Raw genomic sequence first — 19,628 nt, forward strand, 5'->3', positions numbered from 1 at the left:
CTGATACTATTTTGCAATTATTGGCCTTTGAAAATGCGAATACAGATTGTAGGAAGGCCATTGGACCTATGAAAGGAAAGGGAACATTAAATGATTATATTAGAGTGTGTCAGGGAGTGGGAACTGAGAGCTTTAAAGCAACAATGATGGCACAAGCTATGGCTGGACTGAAAATAAATAACAAATTTCCAGGGAAATGCTTTAACTGTGGTAAACAAGGACATACAAAGAAACAATGTAGGAAGAGAGTGGATAGAAGGGCTGTTAATTTTCAAGATAATGTAATCAAAGGGCAAAAACAGCCTGGACTTTGTCCAAGATGTGGAAAAGGATTTCACTGGTCAAGCCAGTGTAAATCTAACTTCCATAAGGATGGAACCCCTTTGTCGGGAAACTAACAACGGGGCTCACTCCTAGCCCCGCAACCAAAGGGAGCCTATCAGATCTAGAAACAGGCAGAAATGGCCCAATACTCCGCAGTGTCATGGAATTATCACCAGCCACAGCAGGCAGCGCAGCCTTAGACCTTCCTTGTGCAGAATCTATTATTATACTGCCTGCAGAAACTCCAACATTGGTCAGAACAGGAATTACTGGACCTTTGCCAAAAGAAACCGTTGGCTTAATACTAGGAAGATCTGGTTTAACATCAAAAGGAGTTAGAATTCATACTGGAGTAATTGATAATGACTATACTGGAGAAATTAAAGTGATGATATCAACTTCGGTTCCATGGAAAGCCCATCCAGGTGATAGAATAGCACAGTTGCTTATTCTGCCATATTATAAGATTGGCAATAGTACAAAAGTAAGGAGAACGAAAGGCTTTGGAAGCACAGGAGAGGCTGGAGTTTTCCTCTCTGAAAAAATTTTAGAAACACGCCCGACGTGCTCAGTAACTATAAATGGAAAAGCTTTTAGAGGATTAATAGACACAGGTGCTGGTGTTTCAATTATAAGCAGTAATCATTGGCCTTCTCGCTGGCCTACTTGTCCCGCAGACATTACAGTGGTAGGTTTAGGTAGAGCTCATGGCTTGCAGCAAAGTGCTAAAATATTGCCTTGTATTGGCCCAGATGGGCAGCCAGCCCACTTACAACCCTATATAGCAGACCTTCCCATTAATTTATGGGGAAGGGATTTATTGCAACAATGGAAGGCTGAAATCCACATTCCAACGATAGATACTTATAGTATGCAAAGTCAAGAAATGCTGATAAATCAAGGATATCAGCCAGGGTTAGGTTTTGGTAAATATCATCAAGGGAAACTATTTCCCCTTCCAGCTGAAGGTAATGCAAATAGAGAAGGTCTTGGATATCAGTCTTTTCACTAGTGGCCACTGTTCGTAAAAGCTTACTGCTTCCCCCAGCACCAATCCCATTGACCTGGAAAACCGATACACCTGTATGGGTTGAGCAGTGGCCTTTAACCATAGAAAAGTTAGAAGCTCTAACAGAATTAGTGACTGAACAGTTAGAAAAAGGGCATATTGAAGAATCTTTTAGCCCATGGAACTCTCCAGTATTTCCAATAAAGAAAAAAACTGGTAAATGGCGTTTATTAACAGATCTCAGGGCAGTCAATGCAGTTATACAACCAATGGGGGCCTTACAACCAGGCCTCCCATCACCTAATATGATCCCTGCTAATTGGCCTTTGATGGTTGTTGATCTGAAAGACTGCTTTTTCACCATTCCATTACATCCCAAAGATAAAGAAAAATTTGCTTTTTCTGTGCCTGCACTAAATAATAAAGAACCTCGAAAAAGGTTTCAATGGAAGGTGTCACCTCAAGGCATGTTGAATAGCCCTACTATTTGCCAGAATTTTGTTGCTAAAGCCCTTGAACCAGTACGATTAGAATTTCCTAATTGTTATCTTATCCATTACATGGATGATATCTTGTGTGCTGCTCCTAATCAAGATTTACTTACTTCTGCGTATATTAGCATGCAGCTTTGCCTTGATAGAGCAGGACTTAAAATAGCTCCAGAAAAGGTACAGATGCATAGCCCGTATCAATATTTGGGCACAACAGTTGATAGAACAACTATTAGACCACAAAAGGTGGAACTGAGGTCAGATCAAATCCAAACTCTTAATGATTTGCAAAAACTCCTAGGAGATATTAATTGGCTTCGCCCATGCATAGGGATCCCCACCTATGCATTGTCTAACCTATTTGCTTTGTTAAAAGGAGATTCAAAATTAAATAGTCCAAGAACTTTAACATCAGCTGCTTTAGAGGAACTAAAACTTGTAGAAAATAAAATTCATTCTTCTCAATTACAGAGAGTAACTGTTAATCAGCCATTGCAATTAATTATATTACCTTCTCCTCATTCACCTACGGGGATATTAATGCAAAATGAAGGAATTGTGGAATGGTTGTTTTTAGCAAATACTATGGTAAAATCCTTGTCACCTTATTTAGAATTATTAACTCAGCTGGTTCTGAAGGGAAGAACTCGAAGTAAGCATTTAATTGGAACTGACCCTTCACATATAATTATTAATTTAACTACTAAAGAAATTCAGGCTTGTTTCCAAAATTGTGTAAGTTGGCAAATTGCCTTTGCTGATTATATTGGAAAAATTGATAATCACTATCCGAAAAATCCCATTTTGCAGTTTCTTAAGAGAACTCAATGGATTCTACCTTGATATGTGGTCTATATCACATTCTACAGGACTTCCTTACAACCCCCAGGGACAAGCAATAGTTGAAAGAGCAAACCAACTACTTAAAAACATGCTCCAAAAACAAAAAGGGGGAATCACCCAAGGGCAACAAACAATTTTAAATAAAGCCTTATTTACTATTAATTTTTTGAATGTATCTGCACAGGCTACGGATACAGCAGCTGAGAGGCATTTTCGAGCCTCATCTAGGAATGTGACTCATTTTAATGATTCACAGCCGCTGATATGGTGGCAGGACCCATTGACTAATATCTGGTCATCAGGAAGGTTAATCACATGGGGAAGAGGGTTTGCTTGTGTGTCACCAGGACAAGGCCTGGAACCTGTGTGGATTCCATCTCGGAGAATTAAGCCATATCATGAGCGTTCCAAAGAAACGCCATTTTGAATGGGATGTAGAATCTCTAGAGATGAACTTTGTACATTTGTTTTCAGGTTTGAGCTTTGGAGACTAAGTTTACTAATTATGCCATCCCTGATAGACCTTTGTGTGAAATAAAACGGATATGGGCTGACAGACAAGATCAGATTCTTTGGGATGTTTGCTGTGGGACGGAGGGTGTGATACTACCTAATGGTTCCTATGGAACAGTATGAAACTGGTCCCCTAAGGGGTATGCAGTCTCTAATGGTTTACACCAAAAAAACTCCTCCTGCAATCCCTATAAAAGGTTGTGATGGCATATACCAATATTGCCATGCACTCGCCCTATCCCATTTTATGGCTTAGGATTGGATTAATACTTCCTTGGCCTCAATTAGAGAATGGCAGAGCTCAAACAGAAATATGGAAACTTCCCTTAAGTTTAAGAACATTACAAATCTGGAATGGCCATGATGCCAGTGACACATCTGCTGGGATATGGAGCGGATGGTCTCACATTGGACATACAACAATTACAAACTAAAATTACTGGCATGCAATATGATTTTTGCAGTCTCTACACCAAATTTGCTACTTTACAAAGTATAGCTGATGGATTAAAAGCATTGCATCCATTGGATTGGATAAAAGGCATGAATAGCAGTCTCCTAAGCATTTTGATACTTTTTGTTGTCTTTTAATTATCCTATGTTTAAGTTCTCAGGTGCACAGGAGGAATGCTCCAAGGACTGACGGAAAAAGAAATAACTCGAATAGGCTTATCTTCTCCTACAGGCTTATCTTCTCCTACGAAAACAAAAAGGGGGAGATGTGGGAAGACATTCAGGAACCTTTTTGATGTGGGCCGAGTGATGGGATTCTTGAGCAGTGGAGGAGCTGAGGGTGCGGGGCGTGGAGACTAATATCACCCTGTTTGGTCCTGAAGGACGGCTGGTTAGCCAAAGACGGGTACGATTCCTCAGAGGAGGAACAACCTAAGACAGGCACAGCCGCAGAGGGGCCAACAGGGGTGGTGCATAGAACCTTCCTTATATCACCGTGTTTGGCCCTGGAGGATGACTGGTTAGCCAGAGACGGGTAAGATTCCTCAAGGGAGGAACAACCTAAGACAGGCACAGTCGCAGAGGGGCCAACACGGGTGGGGCACAGACCCCTAATATCTGAGAGAGGTCTCCTGCCCCCAGGGCTGTTTTGCTCTCCACCCCCAGCTCCAATCCACACCTGCTCAACTCAGACCCAGGAAGTAAACAAAGATAATTGCCTCAATCATGTGAGGCCTTTGACTGTTTATGAGTGTAACCTGAGAATGTTAGCCCACGAACTCAATAAAAGCAGCCTGGGATGAGTCAGCGGGGCTCTTGATCCGAGAGGTCTTGAGCCCCCCGGTCCCACTTTTCTCTTCAGTCTGTGTCTGTGTCTTCTTCAAGCTTGCGGCACCCGTCACTCACCTCGAGTCGCCGAGCTGGTCTCGGCACCCTATATTTACAGGCTTTTAAAATAATGCATTTGCTCCCTAAGTATAGTGTAAAGGTGATCAATGACCACCCCCTAATAGAAAGATTCAAGGCAGATGAATCTGAGAAAGATTCAAGATCATTATGAACTGGTGGATTTAAACATGTTCAATTGCTTCAGTGCAATGCAATTATTACCTTATTGGTGTTCAAATTGTCAATCTTTGTGCAGTGGGAACTCATTAAGTTGGCTCCTGAGGGTTTTTGTTTTTGTTTTGATATGTCCCTAGTCATTCAATAATGTTCTTACCTCCTAGTATGTCAAGATGGTGTAAGTTCATCTTGTATATTTGCTGTCCCAGAAATAAAAAAAATTAGTCATTACTCTGAGGATCCTTGGTTTCTTTAATGAGAAATGGTACTAGAGATCATAATCTGGGTGCTAGGAATGATCTATCATTCTCCTTCTAGGATTTTTCAGTGACTGAAGCTGGGAAATATGTATTTTTTAAAGAAAAACATCAGAAGTTCGTAATAGTAATTTCAATTAAAATTTAGGATTCATGTTTTTATTGAATGTATATACTATAATTTTATTCAACTAACGTATTAGTTTTTAGAGTTAGAATGAAACAAGAGAAAAGTTAGACTCATTCTAGAATTTTACAAGTGACACAGAAACCCATTTAGAAATTATCATGCTAACCTAGTTAAGCAAGTGGCAAAGTTGTCATAGATAGTACAACTGAAAAAAAGTTTTGGCATTTGAATATTAGCTTGTCTAGGAGCTCCTGACCCTAGAGAGTAGATTACTCCATTTCTCTGTCACAAAAGGAACATAAACAACACCTGTCCCCCAACAGGATATTGGGTGAATCCAACGATATATTAAGGAGTTCAAATACAAAGTATTATTTATCCACATATCTCTAATTCTTAGGACTACATATGCATAACTTTCCTTTCATTCCTACTCATTCTCAAATCAATTAGAAAAAAAAGCCCCAGCTTTTTACCATCTACTGCATGTCACAGATGGTGCTGGATAGAGAGAAAGAAAAATATTTTTTCCTTCATGAAAAAATTTAAAGCATTCTATCTTAAGTCTAAGTGGGCATTATTTGGAATTTTGATTATCTTTTCTAATCTTCTTCTCTACCCCCCCACATACACGAAAATGTTCTAACTTTTCTAAGTCCTTGATATCAATCAGTTACGTCCCTTTGAAAACGTACTCATTTCTAAAATTCCTAAATTGTAACCTGATTTACATATGGGAAAATTCATTCTTTATGAAGAACATTACCCAAATAGATAAAAAAGACCATCTGCCTTGAATCATCCTAATTTTTCTCTATGTTTGTATTGATGATTCTGTCAGTTCCTCATCCATTCATTTAACAGCATTTATGTGCTGATATTGTACTTAGAATTATAAAAGCAAAGCATTTCAATATATATCCACATAGAGAAAATAATAATCTTCTTTGAAGCTTAAAATTTAGTTTAAGAAACAACATACATATCAAATATTTAGAATATAATTTTGGGCAAAATGAGTATTTTAAAGAAAATCAAAATAAACTACTACTCTGGGATATGTTAACCTAACAAGGATTAATGGAGAGAATGAATCCTGAGGTGGGCCTCAGAAAAAATAAAGAATTTGGAGTAAAGAGAATTTTCAACCATTATTAGTTACTGCCTAATCTCTTCCCTCTTCTCCAATTCTGCTTAAAAGGCAAAGCTTTAGGACTCACAATTTCCTGTACTTTTCATAACTCCTTAGCCATTCCTAAAGTTAATAACCTAATGCTGGCTTTCTTTTGGTATTGCTTTTACATTCTTCAGCAAAGAGCACACAAACACTACATATTTGTTGAACTGAAATGATCTGAATCTATGAATGTTTATTTACAATTCCAGGAAAGGTCTTAAATTATCTTCTTCTGCAACCATGTATTTGCTTTGCTTCCCATAACTTCTATGGCCAAAAATGAAAATAAAACATCACACTGAAATGTTTCATAATGCTATTCCTTTCTGTTCAGGAGATTTTCTCTATATCTCTTCATTTTAATGCCAAGCAATTTTCTCTTTAAACCAGGAATTTAAGAGTAATGCAAAGTTGATTCTTTGCATATTAACTATCAATTTACTAGTTTTTGTATATATTTCCAAATCCTTCCAAACCTGCTTTTGGATATAGGCTTTTTGTTTGTTTTAAAGTGAGGGTATGAATCTTTCCAGCAAAATCTACAGTGTTTTAAAAGCAAAGTACCACACGTTGCTTCTGAAAATTTTTTCTTGTCATTTCTCTAAGTCGCGTAAACAGTAAATGTTACAACCTCCTGTAAAAAAGTTAAATGAACCTGCTCTTATGTCACCAATAAATAAATGATCAAAATAACAGAGCTAAGTATTTTGGCATTCTCACACTTAGCACAATACCTTATGCAGTCAGAACTTTCATAAATATTGTTTAACTGAATCAAATTCTTATGTCACAATTTCCTCTTTAATATGTTTATCTTAACAAAGCACAAGACCCTGCTGGGCTGAAATATATAGATGAAACAAAAATTTTATTAATAACTATTAAGAAATACACTAAGTGCTCAATTAATGCAAAAAAAATATATTAGGAAGACTTCAAATAATTCATATTACATTACATGTGAACAAATGAGTCTGACATTATTGCAATTAAATAATTAAAAATCTATATGTTATGATTACTCACGCTCATGCCCCTGCCCCAGAGAAAGTGACTTAAAGTGTACATACACTATAAAGAGAAAGCAATATGCTAATAAGCGAAAGAAGACATTTTCAAAGGCAAATGGTGATTTTTGGTATCACTTAAGCCAACAAACCAAAGAAAATAAAACAACACCAGAAAACAGAAAACTCCCAAATTATCCAGGTTAATTATGTTATTTGGCTGATATCAACTCAAATTTCATTATAATAAAACATGCGAGGGCAATGTTAGGGCTTTATGCATAAAGCCCAACTAACTTACTCTAACATATGCTTTCTGAATGTTTACAAACCAAGTCAAGGAACAGTTACTTTCTTTAAAAGATGTTAGGAATTAGAGGTTTCATGTACATAAAAGTGGCAATTATTATTAGCAATGCAACCCTGGAAAAAACAACTATCTCACAACAGGAAAGAAAACAACTTGCCAATAATGAATGTTTTTGAAAGACTTTGTTCTGTCAAGACTGTCTAGCTACTCTTTAAAAGGTATTTTAGTAGAGAAATAATTCCCTCTGTTTTTTCATAATACAGTGCTAACAACATTGCTTTCATAGTAACTAAAACATTAAAAACAGCTATAGCTGCCCTAAAAAAATGATTTCTTGAAGAAAACAGTGCTTAACTCAAGCAGAAGTTGGAGAGTTTGATAGTTTATACAGAGACAGCAAACTTTTCTGTAAGAGGCCAGATAGTAAATATTTTAAGATTTATGGGTTATATGGTCTTGGGTGTAGCTCTATCCTCAATTCTGCTGTAGTAGTCTGAAAGCATATACATAATGGGCATAGCTGTTTTCCAAAAAAAACTTTCTTTATGGACACCGAAATTTGAATTTCAGATAATTTTTACATGTCATAAAATATTGGGTTGGCCAAAAACTCTGTTTGAGTTTTTTACAGAAAAACCCAAACGAACTTTTTGGCCAACCCAATACTATCCTTCTGAGTTTTTCACCTATTTAAAAATGTAAAAGTCATTCATGCTCACGTGACTGTGGGTTGCACAAAAGCAGGCAGCACACTGGATTTGGCCTGTGGGCTGTAGTTTTCCAAAGTTTGATTTATACTGTTACATTGGCTTAGTATTATGCCTAAGATTTAAGAGAGAGAATCTGGATTTGAAACTTAGTTGCTTACCTATTTAACTATGTTATCTTTACCTTGGTCAAGTTATACAATCTTTTAAACTTCCATTTTCTCAGTTTATAATGGAGATGATAATTCCTACTTCAAATATTTTTGGAAGGCCTAAATATCTTGTATTCAAAACACACTGTACAGTGCTTGGCACATAATACAAATAAATGCTCACTGCTGTTGTTCAAACACTAGTGCTACTATTGGGGGACCCACAACAAATCACTTAATTTACCAGATTTGCAGTTTCTTTCTCAGCAAAACAGAGAGAAAAACTACTCTACCAAACTCTGAAGACTGCAATGAAAGGTAAGTGTGATTGTATTTCACTGCATGCCAATCTTCAACTCTGTCAGTGCTAGACTGCTTTTCTAAAACTACAAATCTGATCTTACCACACACCTGTTCTAAACTCTCAATGGCTTTCTATTGTTCATAAGATAGTCTGAACTCCTTGCATGGCTCCGTGACATGTCGTACTTGGTCTTTTTTTTTTTTTTGGTAGGCAAATAGATATTTATGTATTTGGTCTTAGCCTTCCTTTCTGAGCACATCCACTACCACTCTTCCATCTGAACCATCCAGTACATTCCAGATGTCCTATATTTGCAGTTCCCAGAATAACCTAAATTCTTTACGTATCTCCATGCATTTAAATACACTTTCCCTTCTATAGCGAATGCCTTGCCCCTACCATTTTTGAATCTGCCCTTGAAATTTTCTTATTTCTGCTCTGACTACAGTTCGGAGAAGCTGCTTCCTCTCCCTGTGAGGTCATCTGACTTTCCCTCATCTGCTTACACATGATACAGCTGAGGTCTCCTTCATTTGCCAAAGCACTTCATGTAAACCTCCATACTGGTACTTCTGTAATTCTGAACTGTAATAGTTTCTTTAACTGTTTGCTCCTCTACTCAACAGAAGACTCTCTGATGGAAGAGATTTGTTTATTTCTGTTACCCCACTATTTAGAATATGGTATATAGGAATTTAAGTATTTAATGATGATTGAAAGCACTTAGTACTCTATAAAGCATATGAAATAAGATAATTACTATCACATTATTATAAAAACATTAAAAAATGTTGGCATCAGGATAAATTAGACTTACCATGCATGACGCCTGCTGAGTACTTCACAGAAACAGGACCTTATTTACTCCTCAACATAGTATTATAGAAACATCGTTATCTCCACTTTCAAATGAGGAAACTGGCTCAATGAGGTTAGGTAATTTGCCCCAAATCACCCAGCTCATAAGTTTGGGAGCTGGGAATGGAATTTAGACTGATGGACTCCAAAATTTTGCATTCTGAAACATTTAGCAACATGCCTCATATTCTCTCCTTCTTAGCTGATCTAGGAGAGGCAGTCAAAGCAGTAAGATTACATGGGAAGAAGAGGCTCACTGTAAAGGAAGGAGGGGAAAAAAGAGCTGGGGAAGCATCTTAAATCCTTTCATTATATGTCAGGAAAAAGCACAAAAGCCTTGGGGGGAAATTTCTTTTATAAAAATAATAAATTCATATTATCTTTCAGCCATCTCTTTCATTGGCTAAATATTCCAATTCATTTTACCTCTCTTTTCATGAGATATTTTTCATGTAAAATATCTTCCATTGGAATAGAAAGCTAAATTATTTTCAGCTTTCTATTTCAATCCTGATATTTTATAAGTGTGGTAAATAAAATTGGAGAGAAATGATACTCAAAGTAAAATACTGTGGAAGGATAAATTCCAAGTCTTATAATGTTGTGTTGCTTTTCATACAACCCAGTTAACAGACTGGCTTTGTTCATAACAACATTGCATTCCTGGTTTGCATTCAGTTTTGTGGTCAGTTATGTGGGTACTGCTCTAGGTCATTCTCTTCTGCATTTATGCCTACTCAGTTATTCTCCATGTTCTATTTTTATTGCTGGGGTTTCTCCTTTCGTGAATCAGTTTATACATGTCCTACTTTTTCCCCCCATCAAGGTCATTATATGGCTTTTAATTTTGTTTGCCAGAGAATTAACACTTCACATAATTTGAATTCATTTGAATTCATCTCTGTTGTCATATACAACTTTGTATGTTATGGTTATAACCCTTAGCAAATTTTAACCTTAACTTTTGCATGTAACTTTCAATCTGGTTCAGACACCTCATGTGTGTAATCCATAATTTACCAACTTTTTGATGTACAAATTTCTTACATGAATCAATAGCCAAAGAGAAGTAATATAAAGATGATTTCAACTTCTCCCTTCTCTGTCACTCTGCTACTAGAGAAAATGAAGCTCATGTAGGGGGGACACGGCGAGTTTCACCGAAATGTACGCTCCTTCCAATCAGAGGATGCTCTTACAGCTCTCTGAGCGATAACTGCTAATTATTGCTATAGCTTTATTAGTTTTTATTTTAAAATAAATATTCTGATGCTTGGGATTTTTCATTTTACAAAAAGAATTATAATAATTGGAAAATTCAATGAACTATTTCGCACCTAGAAAACTCATTTTTCTTGTAGTAAGCAGTATATGAAATAGTTTTGTTGGTGATTAGATACCGAATCAAAACTTTAAAGTTTATTCACATGTATTCATACTTACATTTAGTAAAAGTTATGTGCTTCATCTACAACTGTCTTATTTTAAAGGCAAATATCCCTCAAGTTCCATTGTTGAAAGTTCTTTCAAAAATTGAAGGCTTTAAAAGGGAAAAAGTTAACCGAATAAGTCTTTGTCAAGATAGTTTTCTTCATCTGCCAATCAGCAGCTTTAGTGACATGGTATGATATAAAAGCCAGATGTGTACTAACATCTTGATGCTACTGATTTCTGCATTCCTAGCTACGGGGAAGTCATTTAACTTATGTGAACACACATTTCCTCATTTGAAAATAGGAATAATGATATCTACCTTGCAGGGCTACTTCAGAAAAGTATATAAGGTAAAGTCTATAAAGCATTTAGCATATTGCTGAAAATAACAGGAACACAATATGTGGTAGTTCAGATTACCATTTAAGGCTTTTTTCTTATTAGGCTATAACTTATTTAGAAATTAAAAACTATAATATTATTCTTTCCATAACAAAATGAAGGTTTAAAAATGTCCTATACATCTTAAAAATTATAAAGGACACAATATTTTGACTGTAAATTTGTGCAAATGCAGGTGAGATTAGAAAATAAACAAAAAATATATAGGCCAAGTGTATCTTATGGAAAAGATAAAATCTAAAAATGAATTGATTAAATCAAAACTTGTTCCCGTTAAAAATATATTACCTGTGGAATCCAGCCCATAAAACAAGGGAGAACTGATGATACACTAGGAGAATCATGCTGATTTTCAGAAAGTCGATTTCCATCAAAACTGCATCCTTCCAGTAATAAGCCACTGATCTGTCATAGAAACATATAAACCACTGAAAGATGTATTAAAGGCTGAAATGGCAGGAGTTACTATATTATATCTTCAGAAGAAAGGCAACAATTTTCATTGTGACTCTTCATTTATTTGAGAATAACGAAGGTGAAGACCTGAACCAATGTTCACTGTGAGCTTCCTTTAGGCGGAATCCTCAATTTTAGCAAATATTTTAGAAAAAAATACTTACAAATGTCATCAGTTATATAATTGCATGTGTCTTGGCATTAGATTAATAGAAATATAATGACAAAAGCCAAAAAGTTACTCTTTTTCCAGGAGGGGGAAAGAAAAGCATATTAGAGAAAAAGAACATGTGCTCTCTGCGTGGAACTCTGACTTCATTTTCTAAAGAACAGAACAAAATTCAGAAAGGTTAATGCAAAAAAGTCTTGATATGTCACGCAGAGCTGAAACAAGAATAAAAAAGGAGAGAGTTAATCTCTTACTGCAAGTTAACCTTAGTGCAAATTTATAAAATTATGAAAATAAAAATATAATTATTTTGTAATATTAGTTTTATATTTCTTCTTTAAAAGTGTTCATTCTTTTTGTTTCTGTAGTGTTAATCAACCCTGAGTTTATCTAAAGGCAACATTTTGCATTCAGACCCACATTTATATTCTCACAACTTAAACTTGATAGAAAATATAAACAGTCTTATAAATTTTGTATAGTACCTTTTAATATACTATAGAATTTTAGAGTCAAGGGAGCACTTTAAGCTGGAAGAGCTGAAATCATTTTCAGCTATATTATAGTTAGAGAATGGTTTAGGGACAAGGAGGTACTAGTAGAGTATGTCTTGACAAATACTTCTGATTAGCTAAATTTACAGTAAGGCCGCTATACCGTGAAAAGACAAGCAACTTGTTTGTCAGTGAAAGAGTTGGGATAAAAATAGAATTATTGAATCCCTAAGTTCAATATTCTTTCTACTATACCTCTAACATGATGTTATACAGGCCACCTCAAGGGTTGATGGAGTATGGCCTTGAAGAAATGTAAATTAAAATTTAAAGAGTACTTGATAATTTCAGTCCTAGAAAATCTCTGCAAGATAATTCTTCTAAGGCCGCTTCTAGATTTCATTGAGTTTTAAGCCCAATTGGCCTCTACAGAAATTTGTAAAAGGAGTCCCCACTGATAGCATCATGACTTGACTAGGTAATATGCATTCACAGATATAAACTCAGAATCTTCTTCTTCTAACCAGGAGGTGGGAAGAGTGAGAAATACTATTCTCTGGAACCTATTTCAGTAACTGGCACCACTGACCATGTAGTTGCTTAATCAGACACCTGGGAGACATTCTTGGTTCCTTCTCTTGAACTTCCCACATGTGATCAACTACCAAGTCCAGTCACTTTCAATAAAATCTAAATCTGTCCTTTTCTCTCTGCACCCTCTATCATTCCCCTACTTTGGAATTTAAAGTAAACGAAAACATAAGAACTTCAAAAAGCAATATCCTATTGTTTATATAATAAAATGATAATATACCAGGGATTGGAATGGTATCATCAAATGGTACCCTTGTTCCAACTGCAAATTCCGCATCAGTGGAAGAAGAAAAAGCAGATAGGCCCAAAATACTACCTTTATTACTGAAAAAGATTGGAGGATATAACAGGTATCTAGGCAAATGGACTTGCTACTATCAATACTAAACACAAGAATTTTGACGGTTTACTTGTAGTTATGACAGTACTAAGCTAAGGGCGCAGCTGCACCAGGTGCAAAGATTGCCTTAAAGGGGCAGGACAGAATGTAAACACCCAAAAGAAAAGCACAGCAGGGCGCAGTATTCAGCCCTGGGTTCCGGACTCAAACTCATAATCAGATAAAGTGACACCTTTCCTGGAAAAGGAGGAGTCAGGTAGAAGGTCAGGGAGTGTCTAGGAGTTTGAACATTAGTAAATATTCCTCTACGTAGAAAAAAACAACAGGAGTGGGAAATAAGAATTCCCCTCTAACATTATATTTAAAATACTTGGAAAACTTCCTGATATATAGTACGTGCTCAATAAGTATTAGTTTTTACTGTTCATTTAATCTAATCCATATTCTAACTTCCAGACATTTAGAATTATTTTATATAGTGTATCCATTTAAATAAGGCAAAATAAGGTTTGATTGGAAATTATTTAAATAATTTCAGTCAAAAAAATTTTGCCTATAATATTTAATTTTGCAAAATATTTCCCAAATTTGTCCTAGATAACTGAGTCTATCCATCACTTCATTTATATATCAGAGAGCTAGGTGATGTGTTGGAGCATGCTAATCGGATCAATGCTGTACTTCCACTCTCTTTTTCACCTCCCTTAAAGGATAAGCCATATTAAAATGCCATTTATAGTAGCATATACACTTATGGGGCAAACTTCATATTTTTCTACTAAAAGTTTGTTAGAAGTCTATTTTAGTCATTAGTACCTTACTGTGCATGACATATGTCCCTTGGATGCAAAGAAATAATTATTGAGATCAGAGCTCATTTGTTTACATTATTTTTTTTTTTAAGTAGACTCTTTTTGAATTCCAGTGTTTTCTTTATTTCCACGAGAGACATTTGAAAGTATTAACTATACAACATCTATCTCTTTTTTTTTTACTTTAATCGGTTTTTTAATTGAAGTATAGCTGATTTACAATGTTGTGCTAGTTTCAGGTGTACAGCAAAGTAATTCAGTTATACATACATATATATCTATTTTTTCAGATTCTTTCCCCTTATATATTATTACAAAATATTGAGTATAGTTCCCTGTGCTATACAGTAGGTCTTTGCTGGTTATCTACTTTGTATATAGTAGTGTGTGTATATGTTAATCCCAAACTCCTAATTTATCCCTTCCTCCCTCTTTCCCCTTTGGTAACCATAGGAGTTATGTCTGTTTACATTATTTTAAAAGAACTACATCATTGAGGCTGCCTCTTGACATCTGTACAAATATACTATTTGAGTTAAATGCAAATAATTAAGTGAAAGGCAACTAAATGTGCATGTCTTGCTGTAATACCATTTCCTCTAACTGTTCTTGCTTTGCTTATAAATGCATACCCTTCAATTCAACAGAATAGAAACAGAATAAAGTCATTAAACCAAAAAAAAAAAAATCTGTACTTGAATGTTACTCACATTTGAACCTCTGATTAAAACGTCTGAAACAGAGAGGCAGTTGCAAAAGTATGAAAATTAAAACAAAAACAAAAAACAAAAAAACCTCACACACATTTTGTTTATAGTTTCAAAACCATTTATTAAGAGGTAGTTTCAAAACCATTTATTAAGGGGTAGTGTGTATGAGGCAGACCACAACTGCATAAATATATTCCAAATAACTTCACTACCGTGACCCCAGTCTGTTTTGAAAAGGCTATTTATAAGATCGATCTGATTCAATTCTTTGAGATGAGACTCAAAAGGGGTTAGCAACAGTAACAGCAGTGACTCTGTTCACTGAAAACAGGATTAAAGCCATTAATTTATTTCATATACAATGCTGAATTTCTTGGACACTTCTGATTTTAACTTGAATTTAACAGTGAATTTCATTTTAAACACGGAGTTTTATTTTGATAAGTTATTATATGGCCTTATTTACCAGAATCCTTCTTTTAACAATTAAAAAAATATTTTAAACACACAGAAAAATCATAAAAATATTTTTAAACCTGCATGTTCCTACCAACCAATTTTACTAGACTTTAATATACAGCCATTTCTAAGCAAATAAACAATAACAGATACAGTGGAGGCTCTCTCGATATACCCTGCCTTTCCTGTTTCTTTACTTCACTCACCCAGCTTAGTCATTATCCTGAATTTAGTTTGACATGACTGTTACATATATATGTATCCATAAACAACAAATGGTATTGTCTTTCATGTTTCCAAGCCCTATTTAAAGCATACATACTTTACATACCACTGTGCAATCTATTCTTTTTCCTTATCATTGGTCTAGGTACTTCCATCTTGTTCTTTTTTTTTAAGATTTTAAAAATTTTCCAAACTCCTAATTTCTCCCTCCCCCCTTTCCCCTTTGGTAACCATAAGTTTGCTTTCTGTGTCTGTGAGTCTGTTTCTGTTTCGTAAGTTCTTTTACATCATTTTTTTGGATTCCACCTATAAGTGACATCATAATTTTTGTCTTTGTCTGATTTACTTCACTTAATATAATATCTATGTCCATTCACATTGCTGCAAATGGCATTATTTCATTATTTCTTTTTTTATGGCCGATTAATATTCCACTGCATGTATGTACCACATCTTCTTTAATCCATTCGTCTGTTGATAGACATTTGGGTTGCTTGCATGACTTGGCTACTGTAAATAGTGCTGCCATGAACACTGGGGTGCATGTATCTTTTCGAATTAGAGTTTTCATCTTTACTTGATATATGCCCAGGAATGGGATTGCTGGATCATATGGTAACTCTATTTTTAGTTTTTTAAGGAACCTCCATACTGTTCTCCACAGTGGCTGCACCAATTTACATTCCCACCAACAGTGTAGGTGGGTTCCCTTTTCTCCATATCATCTCCAGCATCAATTATTTGTAGACTTTTTGATGATGGCCATTCTGACCGGTGTGAAGTGATACTTCATTATAGTTTTGATTTGCATTTATCTAAAATTAGCAATGTTGAGCATATGCTCATGCACCTGTTGGCCATCTGGATGTCTTTTTTGGAGGAATGTCTATTTAGGTCTTCTGCCTATTTTTTGATTGGGTTGTTTTTGTTTTTCACAGCTGCATGATATTTTGTTGTTATTAACATATTATTTATCCATTCTTCCGCTGATGAACATTTAAGTCATTTCCAATTGTTTACTACGATAACACTGCAATAAACATCATGGTACGTGTCTCCTTATACGTATCTACATGAATTTCTCTAGGTACAGAGAGGAAATTTCTAGGTTGAAGCATATGCTTATTCTCAATTTTACTTAATATTGGGAAATTGTTCCCCAAACTAAACCATTTGCCTACTTGTCAATCTATATGCATACGTATGTATAAGAATTTACATTATGCTACAATCTTGCCAGTAGTTGGTCTGTTGCGATTTATAAATTTTGCCAATAAGGTATTAAATTTTGGGTTTAATTTCATTTCTCTCATTACTGGTGAGAACAAGTATTTTATGTTTATTAGCCATTTAGATTTTCCCTTCATTTAAGGTGGCTATTAAAATCCTTTGCCTTCTTCCCCTTTTCACCACAACGGGATTGTTTTTGTTTTTGTTTTTTTAAAAATGATTTTGTAAAATTCCTTTGTGTATTTTAAACACAATGCAAATATATTTAACCAGTCTATGGCCTGTATTTTTACTTTTTATGATGTCTTTTAATTTTAAGGTTGTATTTTATTAGCTTTTTCCTTTAATGCTTTCATTCTTATGTATATAAAGAAATCCTGAATAAAGATATTCTCTAGTATTTTTGTTTCTAAAAGTCTTCTTTTCCAAAAAGAAGTTATATTTCTACAATTTAGCTTCTTAAATCATTCAGAAATAATTTTTGTTTATACGGATGGTGCAAATTTTATCATTTTTCATATAAGTGACTAATCATCTCAGAATCATTTATCGAATAGTTCTCTCTCTAATTTGTAATGACCACTACTTTTGTCATGTGTCAAGTTTCCAAACACATGGGTCTGTTTCTATTCTGCTCCATAAGTTACTCAGTTTTTCCCTATACCAATACCATTCTGTCTCAATCACCATAGCTTTGTAATAAAACTTATTATTTGATGAGGCAAATCTTAAGACTATATTATTTATTTTCAAATTTGTTTTGGCTACTCTTGTCCTGTAGTTTTTCTGTACTGTGGCAAATTACAAAATATGGCCAAAAATTCCCCCACCCTAGTATGCATACTGCTTTGCAATGTAACCTTTGCTGCATTTTCTCTCAGGAGATGGAGCTTCTTTCCCACCCCTTGAATGTGGGCTGGCCTGTAACTTGCTTTGACCAACAGAAAGTGGAAGAACTAGAAGCAATTTCTGAGGCTAGGCTTTAAGAGGCTTTGTCCTCTTAGAATGCTGTACTGAGATCATCATGTAGGAAAGCTCTTCTAGGGTACTGGAGTATAAGAAGCCATGTGGAGGAGACCCGAGGTACCCCAGACCATACCTAGCACAGACTACCAGACATATGAGTGAGCCCAGCATGAACCTTCCAGCCTAGCTAACCTAGCTGAATGCCAATGAGTGAGTGGGTCTGGGTAAAACCAAACCATCGAAGTGTGAGAAAAAAAAACCCAACTTTTATTGTTTTAAGCCACTATGTTGTTTGAGCAAATGCTAACTGAAAATCGTAAATTTGTGCCACAATTTTTTAAAAAAATCTTTATGATTTGAATAACAATTGCATTAAATTTTAATAATTGATATTGGAGAATCTGACATCTTTAAAGTACTGACTCTATAAACATGAATGATCTTTTAAGTGTTCAGTTCTTCTTTCATGTAGCTTTCCATTTGTTTATTCTCAAATTATCTGTGTAGCCATGATTTAGATGTACCTCGTTAAGGAGTGTACAACTGGATATTTTTCCCCAATCTGATAATCTCTATCTTTTAATTGGTGAGTTTAAAATGTTTATGTTTTACAATGGAGAAAAGAGTCTCTTCAACAGATGGTGTTGGGAAAGCTGGACAGCTACATATAAATCAATAAAATTAGAACACTCCCTCACACCATATACAAAAATAAAGTCAGTAAAGACCTAAATGTAAGACATGACATCATAAAACTCCTAAAAGAGAAGATAGGCAACACATTTACTGACATAAATTGCAGCAATATTTTCTTTGATCAGTAGTACCCCAAGGCAAAAGAAACAAAAGCAAAAATAAACAAATGGGACCTAATCAAACTTAAAAGCTTTTGCACAGCAAAGGAAATCATCAACATAACAATAAAATAACCTAGGGACAGAGAGAAAATATTTAGAAACAACGTAGACCAACAAGGGGTTAATATCCAAAATATACAAACAGCTCACACAGCTCAATACTGAAAAAATAAACAACCCAATCAAAAAGTAGGCAGAAGACCTAAATACACATTTCTCCAAAGACAACTTTCAGATGGCCAACAGGCACATGAAAAGATGCTCAATATTGCTAATCATCAGGGAAATGTTATTCAAAACTATAATGAGGTATCACCTCACACCTGACAGAATGGCTATCATCAAAAAGTCTACCAATAATAAATGCTGGAGAGGGTGTGGAGAAAAGGGAACCCTTTTACACTGTTGGTGGGAATATAAATTGGTACAGCCACTGTGAAGAACAGGCGATTCCTTAAAAACTAAAAATAGAGTTACCATATGATCCAGCAATCCTACTCCTGGGCATACATCAGGAAAAGATGAAAACTCTAATTTGAAAAGATGTATGCACCCTAATGTTCATGACAGCACTATTTACAATAGGCAAGACATGGAAACAACCCAAGTGCCCATCAACAGACAATTGACTTAAGAAGATGTGGTATACATATACAATGGAATATTACTCGGTCATATAAAGAATGAAATATTGCAATTTGCAGCAACTGGATGGATCTAGAGAAGATAGTAAGTGAAATAAGTCAGACAGAAAAACGAATATCATGATATCATATATGTGGAATCTAAAAAATAATACAAATGAATCTGTATACAAAACAAACACTGACACAGAAAACAAACTTATGGTTACCAAAGGGGAACGGGAGGGAGAGGGAGA

At 35.2% G+C, this 19,628-nt stretch overlaps 1 protein-coding gene across 2 annotated transcripts in view; it reads right to left on the reverse strand.

The window, feature by feature from the left end:
• DYNC2H1 (dynein cytoplasmic 2 heavy chain 1) overlaps nt 1-19,628 on the reverse strand; it is a 332,321-nt gene that overhangs the window by 3,507 nt on the left and 309,186 nt on the right. For both annotated transcript variants that reach the window (XM_057747706.1, XM_057747705.1), the window contains one exon: nt 11,725-11,841. In XM_057747706.1, coding sequence (XP_057603689.1) covers nt 11,725-11,841 — 117 coding nt within the window. The remainder of the gene's footprint in view (nt 1-11,724; nt 11,842-19,628) is intronic.

The sequence above is a fragment of the Hippopotamus amphibius genome, chromosome 9, assembly GCF_030028045.1.
Source record: "Hippopotamus amphibius kiboko isolate mHipAmp2 chromosome 9, mHipAmp2.hap2, whole genome shotgun sequence".
Classification (NCBI taxonomy): domain Eukaryota; kingdom Metazoa; phylum Chordata; class Mammalia; order Artiodactyla; family Hippopotamidae; genus Hippopotamus; species Hippopotamus amphibius.